At 52.4% G+C, this 12,300-nt stretch overlaps 1 protein-coding gene across 1 annotated transcript in view; it reads right to left on the bottom strand.

Moving 5' to 3' along the window:
• GPRIN1 (G protein regulated inducer of neurite outgrowth 1) overlaps window positions 1-2,379 on the bottom strand; it is a 4,104-nt gene extending 1,725 nt beyond the window's left edge. Inside the window, exons 1-2 of the mRNA XM_011990021.1 lie at window positions 2,184-2,379; window positions 3-2,030 (exon numbers count right to left, since the gene is read on the bottom strand). Coding sequence (XP_011845411.1) covers window positions 3-2,030; window positions 2,184-2,336 — 2,181 coding nt within the window. The 5' untranslated portion in view covers window positions 2,337-2,379. The remainder of the gene's footprint in view (window positions 1-2; window positions 2,031-2,183) is intronic.
• Window positions 2,380-12,300: the final 9,921 nt, after the last annotated feature.

Raw genomic sequence — 12,300 nt, 5'->3', positions numbered from 1 at the left:
CGGGGGCTTCTCTCGGCCCCAGCGGCTTCCAGGTCTTTCTGGCCGAGGCTGGAGGCCTCGGTGCTGGACACGGGCTCGGGCTTCGGCTCCACGCGGCCTTCACTGCCCCTGGCACCCTCGGGAGACCGGGCTGAGCCGAGGGCTTTGCCGTCTAACTGCCTGGAGGAGGAGGGCGGCTTCGTCTTCTCCAGAGTCAGGGAGGCCACCTTCCCCAAGGATGGGGACTCCATTTTTCTGGAAGGTGCAGAGTCGGCCTTCCCCAGGGACACAGGCTCTCCCTTCCCTGAAGCAAGGGAGATGGACTCTGCTTTTCTGCAGGATCCAGGATCCACCTTCTCTGAGGCCTGCGGTGTCTCCTTTTTCAAAGACACAGCCCCTGCTTCTCCTGGTGCTGTGGCGCCCTCTTGCCCAGGGAGCTTCGTTTCTGCTTTGCCGCCAGACTGCCCCTCTGCTTTCCCTGAGGCCTTGGGATCCGCCTTTGTGGTGTTAACTGGATTCCCCTTCTCTAGAGGCGGAGAACCCACCTTTCCCTCTGGGATAGCCTCTGCTTTTCCCAGGGACACGGGATCCACCTTCCCCGAGGGCACCGGGACTGCTTTTCCTGGAGTTGAGACCACTTTACCTCTAGACACAGAGTCCCCTTGTCCAGAGGGGGCAGCGTCTGCCTTTCCCCTGCTCACAGGGTCCTCCTTGCCTACCGCCAGGGGCTTGGCCTTCCCTGAGGCTGTGGGAGCCGCCTTTCCAGAGGCGGCCAGACCTGCCTTCTCCGAAGACAGGGGATCTCCTTTTCCGCCAGTCGCTGGCTCAGCCTTTACTGCAGATGGGGGACCTGCTGTCCCCAAGGACCTGGTATCACCTGGACCTGAAGACACAGGGTTTGTCTTTCCCAAAGACTCAGGATTCACCGTTTCAGATGATGTCTTTCTACTTTCCACAGATATGGGGTCCTCTCTGGAGGACACCGGGTCCTCTTTTCCTGAGGATACAGTTCCCACCTTTCCCACAGACACACGTTCTGCCTGTCCAGGAGACAAGAGCTCTGGCTTTCCTGAGCACATGGGGTCCATCTTTCCCAGAGAAACTGGATCCACCTTGCCTGAAGACACGGGATCCACCTTTTTGAAAGACGTGAGATCTGTCTTTGCTGAAGCCGTGGTATCCGTGTGGCCAGACACAGGACGCCCCTCTCCTGAGGAGGCAGCGTCCATCTTTCCCAGGAGCCGGGAGTCCTCTTTTGTGGTGGGCACAGTTTCTCCATTTCCCACAGATACGGGATCTGCCATCCCCAAGCATGTGGGATCCAGCCTTCCCGAGGACCTAGGAGCCCCCATCCCAGAGGATACAGGCCCATTCTTGCTGGATGAGCCTGGAGTCAGCTTGCCCAGGAGTCCAGGCTCTGTCTTTCCTGTGGACACAGAATCCATGCTTTCCAAGGACACAGGATCCGCCTTTCCCAAGGGCCCAGGATCTCTCTTTCCTGACAACACAAGATCTGCCTTTTCTGCAGATGTAGGAGCCGCCTTTTCTGAGGACACGGGATGCTCTTTTCCTGAATACCTGGGCTCCTCCTTTCTTGGGAATACAGGGTCCACTTTGTCTGAGGACACAGGATCCATCTTTCTCAAAGACCCAGGATCCTCCTTTCTCGGTGACACTGTATCCATCTCGCTAGAGCACAAAGAATCTACTTTTCCCAGGGATCCAAGATCTTCCTTTCTTAGAGTCATGGGATCCATCCTTCCAGGAGCCACAGGATCCCCCTTTCCTAAGATTTCAGGCTCTGCTTGTCCTGTAAACATAGGATCTGCCTTCTGCGAGGACCCAGGATCCTCCTTTCCTGTGGAAGTGGAATCGGCCTGCTTTGAGGACTTGGAATCCATCTTCTCCAAGAACATAGGAATTCTGTCATCTGAGGATTTGGGCTCAGTTTTCACGGAGGACACAGGCTCTGGCTTCCCCGACATGGTGGTTTCTGGTGTCCCTGAGATGGAGGCTCCATGTGCCTCCAATGTCTCCTCGGAGGGTGCCTCCTGGGGAGAGAAGCAGGTTGGGGAGGGGCAGGCTAGGCTCCCTCTGGGGCCATCAGAGCAGGAGGCCCCTTCCCCAGCCCCACTGGGGCTTCTGTGTCTAGACTCCATGTCTGGATTTTGGTTAGGGGTGTACCTGGGGGGTGCAGGGCTTGCCTTTTGCTGGGAGGGGCAGTAATCCCTCATGGCCGGGCTGCCAGCCCCCAGGCTCCCATCCTGTGGGCAGAAGAAGGCTGTGGGTCGGGGTCCTGGGGGGCTGGAGTCCTTTTGAAGCAGCTGGAGCCAGGCCGGGTCTTCAGCAGTGCCCATCTGCCCTCAGGACCACGCCTGCACCCAAGGCTGCTGTCTGGTTCTGAAACAGAGAGAGAGCTGACTCAGACTTCCCAAAGCTCAGTGGGGGAGGAGCCTCTTCCTTTTCCCCTTCCTCACTGAGTGCTGTGTCCCGTCAGGTCCCCACCTGTCAGAGGACCTGGAATAAAAACACAAACCCAAGCATGTCACTCCCCTGCTTCACTGCTCCCAGTGGCCCTCTGTATAAAGACATCTTAAAATGACATTCAAAGCCCTTCACAATTTGGTCACAGCCTAACTTTCTTTTTCTTTCTTTCTTTCTTTTTTTTAAAACAGAGTTTTGCTCTTGTTGCCCAGGCTGGAGTGCAATGGTGCCATCTCAGCTCATTGCAACCCCTGCCTCCTGGGTTCAAGCGATTCTCCTGCCTCAGCATCCCAAGTAGCTGGGACTGCAGGCATGTGCCACCACGCCCAGCTAATTTTGTATTTTGTTGGTCAGGCTGATCTCGAACTCCCAACCTCAGGTGATCCACCCACCTCAGCCTCCCAAAGGCTGGGATTGCAGGCGTGAGCCACTGCGCCCCACCCACAGCCTAACTTTTCAACTTTGCTTACCATCGCCCCTCCCTGTTCAACCCCACCCCATGCAACACACTATCCAGAAGTTATGCTTTTGTCCTCTAGGCCAGGGGCTGCAAACTCTGATGTCCAGGGGTCAGGTAGGTAATTTAAGTGAGGGAAGTGGGTTAGGTATAAGACAAAAGGGAGTGGTGGGGACTATGGCAAATTAGAGAGCACATGCTCTGTCTAAAGCAATGGCCGGGTGCGGTGGCTCACGCCTGTAATCCCAGCACTGTGGGAGGCCAAGGCTGATGGACCACTAGAGGTCAGGAGTTCAAGACCCGCCTGGCCAACGTGGTGTAACCCCGTCTCTACTAAAAATACAAAAAACTTAGCCATGTGTGGTGGTGAACGCCTGTAATCCCAGCTACTCGGGAGGCCGAGGCAGGAGAATTGCTTGAACCCGAGAGGCAGAGGTTGCAGTGAGCCAAGATCGTGCCACTGCACTCCAGAGTGGGCAACAGAGCAAGACTCCATCTCAAAAATAAACAAATAAAAACAAAAATAAATAAAAATAATAAAGGGAGAACCACTACTGCATCAGCCAAATGCTATCCTGGAAAAAGGCAACCTGGTAGTACCAATTCTTCCAGTTGCTTAAGTGGGAAATCCAGACTTTGATGTAAAATATTCTAATTAATTCAAGGTTTTTAAAAAAAAACCCCAAACACTAGGTGGGCCAAACAAGACTTGTCTGTAGGCCACCAGTTTATGTCTATGTAGGCCCTGGAGAGCTGTGAATGGTTTATAGTCAAGGAAGGGACATAGTCAGATATGTGTGTTTTCAAAGGTTCTCCTGGGATGGTATGGAGGCTGGGCTGAAGGAGGACAGGAGTTGGCCAAGACCGATTAGGAAGCTGGTAAATCATTCATTTAATCTGTCATCCATTTAATCCTTCATTCATTCACCTAGCCCTTTCCCTGCAACAGGCCCTGAGCAGTTGCTGGAATCTCGATGAGAGACAGCACAGCAGAGGTCCTGGAGATGGTAGTTAAAGGCCGAATTGAGAAATCCAAAGGAAAACTGACAGGTACCAATAGGCTGTATTGGTAACAGCAGGCGTGGTCTGCAGGGTACTGGCTAGGGTGAGGGCTGGTGGGTGATGGTGCTGGGCAGGAGATGTAGGAAAGGGGGAGATCCGTTTTTGGACAAGCTGAGTTTGTGGTGCCTGGAGGATATCGAAGAAGAGGGTCCAGCAGGCAGCTGGACCTACAAGCAACCCCGTTCCATTACACATTCAGTAGCCAAAGGGAGTAGAGCTCCTGATCCCTCCAAACCTGCTCCAAAACCATCGCTTTAATGTTCAGGCCCAAATCCCAAATCACCCTTGACTTTCACACCCCACGTCTATCAGCAAAACATAATGGAGTTAACTTCAGAATATATCCAGCACCTGGCCACTGCCCTCGGTGAACCCCCCACCATCTCTCACCTGGATTATCCCTACGTTTTCCTTTGCCCCATAGCTTATTCTCAACACAGCAGCCAGAGGGATCTTAGTAAAACCCGAGACAAATCATGTCCCCGCTCTGCTTGGAACCAGGCAGTGTCTCCCCATGGCACGCCAAGTAAAAGTAAACTCCTTAGAATGGCTCAGAAGTCCCTGCACCTTCAGGATCCATCACCTCCTCTGCCCTTTCTGCTGCTGCTCTCCCTCTCCCTCCCGCTGCTTCAGCCACGCTGGGTGCTTCGCTGAGCCTTGAACACGCCTGCCTCCATGCCTTGGCGCTGCCTGCTTCTTCTGCGTGGAGAGATTTCTCTCCAAACATCTGCATGGTCGGCTCCCCAAGGTTTTCCCTGACCCATGCAATGTAAAACCGCCTCCTCCCCAGCTCTGGCTGGCATTCTCCACCCTCTTCTTCTGCTCAGTTTTCCTCCATAGTACCTGTCACCATCTGACATATCACATACATTCGTTTATTGCTTGTGGTGTGTTGCTGTCATTAAAATGCCAGCTCCGGGAGGTGGGGACTTCGCTGTGCTATCTGATATATCCCAGAGTTGAGACCTTGCACACATGCAGTAAGCAAGGAAGATCCCCATACGGATTTGTTCCATGAATGACTGAATGACCTAAGATGCAGAGCCAACCGTGCCCTCCCTGGCTCAAAACCCTCCTCATTCTTGCCGGAAATGTAAATTGGTTGTAATCTTTTTGGAAGAACATTTATCAATTTCTATCAAAGTTTACAACACACATAGCATTTGAGCCACCAAGCCCACCTCTAGGCATGGTCCTAAAGATAGACCTGGGGTCCTGAAGATGGTCCTGGGGTACCCAAGGGCATGGCTAGTGATAAGAACAATACTGGGAAGCAGGTTCTGTGAACTGTGGGACAACCGCACGGGGCACCGGGCAGCTACTAGAAGGTGTGGGGTAATGAGGGAAAGCACCCAAGATAAATTAATTGAAAAAACCAGGGGACAGCATGGCTACTAGGATCCCACGCGTGTAGCCAAGGAAAAGGACCCACATGGATGGGTTTATTTATAAAGAGAGAATTTCTGGATGGAATCCTATAAAACTTTGACAGTGACTGTCTCCCAGAAGGAAGAGCAGGGATCTGAGGGTGCGAGAAACTTTTCTTTGTGTGCCCCTTTGTGATGTTTAAATTGTGGTTATGTGTGTGCCTAGTCCTTTCTTTTTTCTTATAGAGAAATCTTTAATGACTCCCTCTTACATTTGGGGTAAAGTCCAACTCTTTAATATGCTCCTAAGCCCCTATGTTTCTACTCAAGTGCTGGGATTTATCTTTCATTACCCCCTCCCACCCCTAAAACATGTACACACACACACACACACACACACACACACACACACACACACGCTGTCTCTCCCCCACGATCTCAGCTTCTACACACCCTCTTCTGGAGGAATCTCTCCCTCCCCTCTGGCCTGGCTGTCTCTTATTACACCTTCAGGTCTCCATTAAAACGCCTCCTCCTCTAGTGGGTCTTGTTTGGCCACCAGCTTCCTGGGGATTCCTGCAGCCTCTTGCTCCTCCTGTAACAGGCTCATGTCACTCTGCATCTAGCCATTTACACCTCTGGGTCCCTAGCCAGACCTCAGGTCTCTGGATGGGGACGCAGTCGATGCTGTGCACTACTGGGTCCCCCAGGCTCTGGCTTATGAGGTGGGGGAGGGGGACCATCACTAAGAGGAGGACACAGGAAGAGGAACAGTTTTGCAGAGGACGATGGGGCACTGGGTTTCGGAAGTGGAACTGGAGTTCCCATGGGCTTATGGAGGGTGACATCCAGGAGGCAGTAGGAAGCAGGCCAGAAGCACGGGAGAGGTCTGGTGGAATTCTTGAGATCACTGGATGGTCACCAGCCTGCAGGGGTGAGGCAGGCATCAGATTTGAGTGGCATGAATTGAGTCCGTCTTCATCTTTGGCCTTTTGATAGGGATATGGGCACAGATAAATATTTGTTTTCTCCTGTAAGGAAAACAATTGAGCAAGGGAGATAATGAAAGACTCCTGATATCCTTAGACTGAGGGAGACAAGAGGGAGTGGTGGGGACTGTGGCAAACTAGAGGGCACTGGCCCCTTCTAAAGGGGCAACTGCACTCAATTCCTGCCAATTGTGGCCAATTAGGAATTATTCCATTAACTCAGCATTTACTGAGCACACAGGCAATGTTCTAGGCATTACTCTTGGGACTAGGGATACAGCAGTGAATAAGAAATGTGGGGTCCCTGCCTTATAGATGCAGAAAGATTGGGAGGAGGGTAATAAACAAGTAGCAAATAAATCATATTATTTCAAATAATGGATGCTGTGAAGACAAAGGAGTGGGCAGCTGGTTTAGACACGTGGTCAAGAAAAGCCCCTCTGAGGCGGTTACCATCTGAGCCAGCCATGAAGAGCCGGAGTGGAGTTGGAAAGGGGGTGGCAGCGGAAGAGGAGGCAGCCGATCAGGAGGCGTGGTGGAGGAGGGGGGTTAGCCTAAGGGAACTGGAAACCCCGGAAGTATTTTCTTTTTCTTTGAGACAATGTCTCACTCTGTTGCCTAGGCTGGAGTGCAGTGGCTCGATCTCGGCTCACTGCAGCCTTGACCTACTGGCTCAAATGATCCTTCCACCTCAGCCTCCCAAGTAGCTGGGACTACAGGTGTGTGCCACCATGCCAGGTTAATTTTTGTATTTTTTGTAGAGATGAGGTTTCGCCATGTTGCCCAGGCTGGTCTAAGAGCCAAACTCCTAGGCTCAAGTGATCCTCCCACCTCAGCCTCCCAAAGTAACAGGATTATACCTTGACCACTTGAGGCCAGGAGTTCCAGACCAGCATGGGCAACATAGCAAGATCCCGTCTCTAGAATAGGATTATACCTAGCACCTAGTGAGCCAGTGTGTCCTGCCCCTTGGAAGTATTTAAGCAGGGAAGTGAATGTGGCCTCTGTGCCTCCAGGTTTCCTAAAATTTTTTTTAAGCTAAGTCATAAATCTGGATATCTGTATTTTTATTAATTTATTATTTATTTATTTATTTATTGAGACAGAGTTTTGCTCTTGTTGTCCAGGTTGGAGGGCTGGAGTGCAACGATGCTATCTTGGCTCATTGCAACCTCCACCTCCCAGGTTCAAGTGATTCTCCTGCCTCAGCCTCCTGAGTAGCTGGGATTACAGGCATGCGCCACCATGACCAGCTAATTTTGTATTTTTAGTAGAGACGGGGTTTCTCCATGTTGGTCAGGCTGGTCTCGAACTCCCAACCTCAGGTGATTTGCCTGCCTTGGCCTCCCAAAGTGCTGGGATTACAGGCATGAGCCTGTAATTCCGGCCTGGATATCTGTATTTTAAATATTGGCTCATTTTAAAAATATCATACAGGCTAAACAAAACACTTTTTTTTTTTTTTTTGAGACCAAGTCTCACTCTGTCGCCCAGGCTGGAGTGCAGTGGTACAATCTCAGTTCACTGCAACCTCTGCCTCCCAGGTTCAAGCAATTCTCGTGCCTCAGCCTCCCGAGTAGCTGGGGCTACAGGCACACACCACCACACCCAGCTAATTTTTAAAATTTTTATTAGAGACGGAGTTTCCCCATGTTGGCCAGGGTGGTCTTGAACTTCTGGCCTCAAGTGACCTGGCTGCCTTGGCCTCCCAAAGTACTGCGATTACAGGCATGGGCCACCACGCCCGGCCAAAACACTTTCATGAGCCAACTTTGACCCCTAGGTCGCCAGCTTGCAACCTCTGATCCATCTGGCCCTTGGGCTATGGAAAAGGACGTTATACACCAGGGTGACTGGGAAGATGGTCAAGGGAAAGGGCCCTGGGGCTGAGTGCCACGGCTGTAATCCCAGTGCTTTGGGAAGCCAAGGTGGGATGATTGCTTGAGGCCAGGAGTTCCAGACCCGCATGGGCAACATAGCAAGATCCCATCTCTACAAAAAATTTAAATTAAAAAAAAAAAAAAGAAATTAGCCAGGTGTGGTGGCATGTACTTATAGTCCTGCCTGTACCGGAGGCTGAGGCAGGAGGATCTCTTGAGTGCAGGAGTTTGAGGCTGCAGTGAGCTATGATCAGCCTGGGTAACAGAACAAGAAACTCTTTAAAACAGAGAGACAGGGAGAGAGAGAAAGGGCCCAGGTTCCAGTGAGGGCCAGGATCTGCCTCCCATGCCTGCCTGTTTCCTTCTCTGGAAAATAGGAATTCAACAGCTGCCTGGCTGGTGTACAGGAAGCTTAGCTGGAGCTGGAAGAAGTCAGCAAAGGATATAGGAAGGGTGCTCTGGGCCCTCAGTACCCTTCATTTCAGCCCTGGAAGCCCAACCCTGGAGTCCTCACACACCAGCCCAGCCAGCAAGCTCCTCTTCCTGGGTGAAGCCCGGGCAGAAAGTCAGGCCAGCCCACCGCTTATCAGCTCTGTGACTTCAAGCAACGCCCTTCTCCTCCTAGGGGACCCTGAAGAACCCACCTCCTGCTCCCCCAGGGCTATAATGAGAATTAAAGAAAATGAGGGGTGTGCCTGACTCTGCTCACTTTAGGGCTGGTCTGTGTCTGTGGAAGGCCTGTTTTTATCTACTCGGCCTGTCAGAGCCCAGCTGTGCTCCCAGGAGGGGGCAGGGGCGGAAAGGGCCTGCAGCAGGCACAGACCAGCAAAACCTGACCCTCAGACATGCTTGTTTGACCCACAGCGCTAAACACATTTTAAAATCAGTTTTAAAAAGGAATTAACTGATTAACTTCTAAACATTAGAAGATTTCATTTGACAGTAAGATTTCCAGCTTCTCTTGGAAAACGAAAATTTGGCAATCTGAGCGTGCTTCCTGCCTGGCAACATTCAGCTGGAGCCCCGAAGGGACAGCCTCCTTAGATGGGGGTGTACTCCCCAATCAGCCACAATCCGCCCCCCTTCCCCATGGTGTCCTAGACACTGAGGCTGACTGTCTGCTGCCATCAATCATGGAATTTGCACTGTCGTTTTTCTCACAGCCGGCCCTTCATGTATGTCACCCTCCTGGCCTGTAGCCACCTGAGTTTGGACCCTGGACCTCAATGCCAAGAAAGGCAGGAGGTGACCTTGTACAAATCAAGCCCTTACTATGTGAAAATCCCACCCACCTGCCAGGCAGGTGTTGTAGTCCTGTTTTCCAGAGGAAGAAACAGGTTCTGAGAGGCAAGCTTGGCTCAGCTGATAACGTGCCCCTTTTGAAAGTCCCTAGGCTTCCCCATCTCCAACTTGTATTTTCCAGCCTCTGAGATGGGATAAAGTCCAGGGTAGGGACAGAGAGCCTGGTCAGGGAGGTAGAAAGATGTGGGGTCAAGCCCCAGCTTAGTCACTGACATCCTCTATGACTCCGAGTAAGTTTTTCTACTCGATGGGTCTCAGTTTTCCAATCTGTGAAATGGGGGAAGGGAGGTAGTTATATCTGGAAGAGCTATAGGCCAGCCCTGGGTTTAAGAAATGCCCCAAGACCATTCCCAGAGGCTCTACTGCTCACAGTTCTGCTGGGCCCTTCCTAGATCTTAGGGAGGCCTGAGGATCCTCGAGCTGCTTCTCCGAGAGGCAGCCCAGGCCTGGGGCCCCACATTCTCTCCCTGCGACTATCCCATTAGAATCGAGCTCCATTACCTGGGCCCAGCATGCTCACTGACTTCCTTTTTTTTAGACCAAGTCTTGCTTTGTTGCCTAGGCTGGAGTGCAGTGGCATGATCTCAGCTCACTGCAATCTGCACCTTCCCAGGTTCAAGTGATTCTCCTGCCTCAGCCTCCCGAGTAGCTGGGATTATAGGCATGTGCCACCACACCAGGCTAACTTTTGTATTTTTTGTAGAGAGGGTTTCACCATGTTGGCCAGGCTGGTCTTGAACTCTTGGCCTCAAGTGATCCACCTACCTCAGCCTCTTAAAGTGTTGGGATTACAGGCGTGAGCCACTGCACCCAGTCTCAGTCTCTTTTTATCATCTGGATCCCACAACAATCTCATGAGGGTGGTGTTATCATCCCATTTCACAGATGAGGCCACTGAAGTCAGAGGGAGAAGACTTGACCAAGGGCACACAGCTGTGGTGGGAGGGAGGAAGGCTGTGGTTCAAAGCCAGTTGTGCCCAAGCACAAAGCCTGGGTTCTTTCTAAGGTTGTGGACACTGACACTTGGCTCTGTTTTTTTTTTTTTTTTTTTTTTTTTGAGACAGGGTCTCACTCTGTTGCCCAGGCTGGAGAGTAGTGACACAATCATACCTCACTGTAGCCTGCAACTCCTCAGCTCAAGCAGTCTTCCCTCATCAGCCTCCTAAGGAGCTATAGGCATGCGCCATCACACCCAGCTAATGTTTATGTTTTTGTAGAGATGGGGGTCTTGGTATGTTGCCCAAGCTTGTCTCAAATTCCTGGCCTCAAACAATCCTCCTGCCTGGGCTTCTCAAAGTATTGGGATTACAGGTATGAGCCACTGCACCTGGCCTGACACTTGGTTCTTAAAACTCCCTTTCTGGTTTTTGAGGTCAGGCCAAGGCTTCTCCCAAGTAACAGTGCCAAGGAGCACGCAGTAGAAGAAGCAGGAGCTCCCCATGCCCCTGCATACATTCCCCCACCTGTGGGAATGTGCACACCCTATGAGCAGATGAGCCTGCACACTTGGGCACAAACAGGCTGAGTGTGGCCCGACTGAGGCAGAAGGTAGGAATGACGGCTAGGTATGTGGGCGGGCTCACCTGCTGTGCAAAGGAGTGAGCAGACTGCTTGTGGATATATGCACCAGCTTGGGCCACTCTGGGGCCAGGACCTGGCTCCTGTGTTCTGCTCAAGAAGAGCTTGTTTTGCGTATGTCCACTCTGCATGTGCAGAATGGCCTGTGTGTTTGTGCCTCATGGGGGCTACTTGGACCCTGTGGGCATCTCACTCTTGGGAGAGCTTATCTGGGTGTTGCACAGGTGCCTGTATCCTGCTCCCAGGGAGAGCAGCAGCCCCTATGACTGCCCATTCAGGCCACAGAGACCTGGCCAGCCATTCCTTTCCCTCTAGGATTTCTTTCCAGCATGGAGCCATCCTTACACCCATAAACAGGGCCAGAGCTGCCAAGCACCTGCAAATACCTCTTCCTATGCTGACAAGACCAACAAAGGCTTGAGGGGCTTGGGCAGTCGTGCACATCTGAGAATCTCAGTCTGCTGCCCCTTGTCCCCTTCTCTCCTAGTGCCCTCAGAGCAGCAAAGTCTCCTGCTCCGGGATGTCGGGGCAGAAGGAATCTAAAGGTGTTAGCCAGACCTTCTTCCAGAAACGGTCCTCAGACCATACATACATACATACATAGGAGGGCAAGAAAGGACGTTCATAGACGTGCAAACGTGGGACAGTGTAGGTGGGAGTGGGCAGCACGCTAAGGAGTGTGTGTGTAACAGGGAGTGTGTGCACAAGGGTGGCAGTCTACTCCAGGGTCTCTGGGTACGCAAGGGACACCATGAGCAGGGGTGAGCAGGCCAGGGCAGGGTGGCCCCGAGTGTGTTGTGATCGGGGAGTATTGTCGAGTGGACCATGCTGTGATCCGCGATGGCTGGTTTGAGTGCGTAGCTGTGCCTGGGTGTGTACGCAAGGCTCCCACCCAGTACCCTGGGTGACAGGTGGCTGTGTGTATGAGTCTAATGGAATGACCAACAGCCATTGTGTGTGTGTGTGTAGACCTGTGGCCTCACTGGAGGAAATGAGGCGCCCGCGCGTGAACGCGGTGGTGAGTGTGTGATCGCGCCCCGGAGTGTGTGCCACAATGGGTGTGTGACGGCCAGTGTGCTCAGTAGTGCGAGTGGAGCCAGTGGATCGTTGAGCTCGCTCCGGGGAAGATGAATCAACGCGGGAGGACGCCCTCCCCCCAGTGGCGGGAAGCGCCCCCCTCCCGCGCGGCCGTGCCGAACAAA

This window comes from Mandrillus leucophaeus, unplaced genomic scaffold, assembly GCF_000951045.1.
Source record: "Mandrillus leucophaeus isolate KB7577 unplaced genomic scaffold, Mleu.le_1.0 Scaffold366, whole genome shotgun sequence".
Taxonomy (NCBI): domain Eukaryota; kingdom Metazoa; phylum Chordata; class Mammalia; order Primates; family Cercopithecidae; genus Mandrillus; species Mandrillus leucophaeus.
The sequence above is the reverse complement of the archived record's forward strand: the minus strand, read 5'-3'. Positions and strand labels throughout refer to the sequence as shown.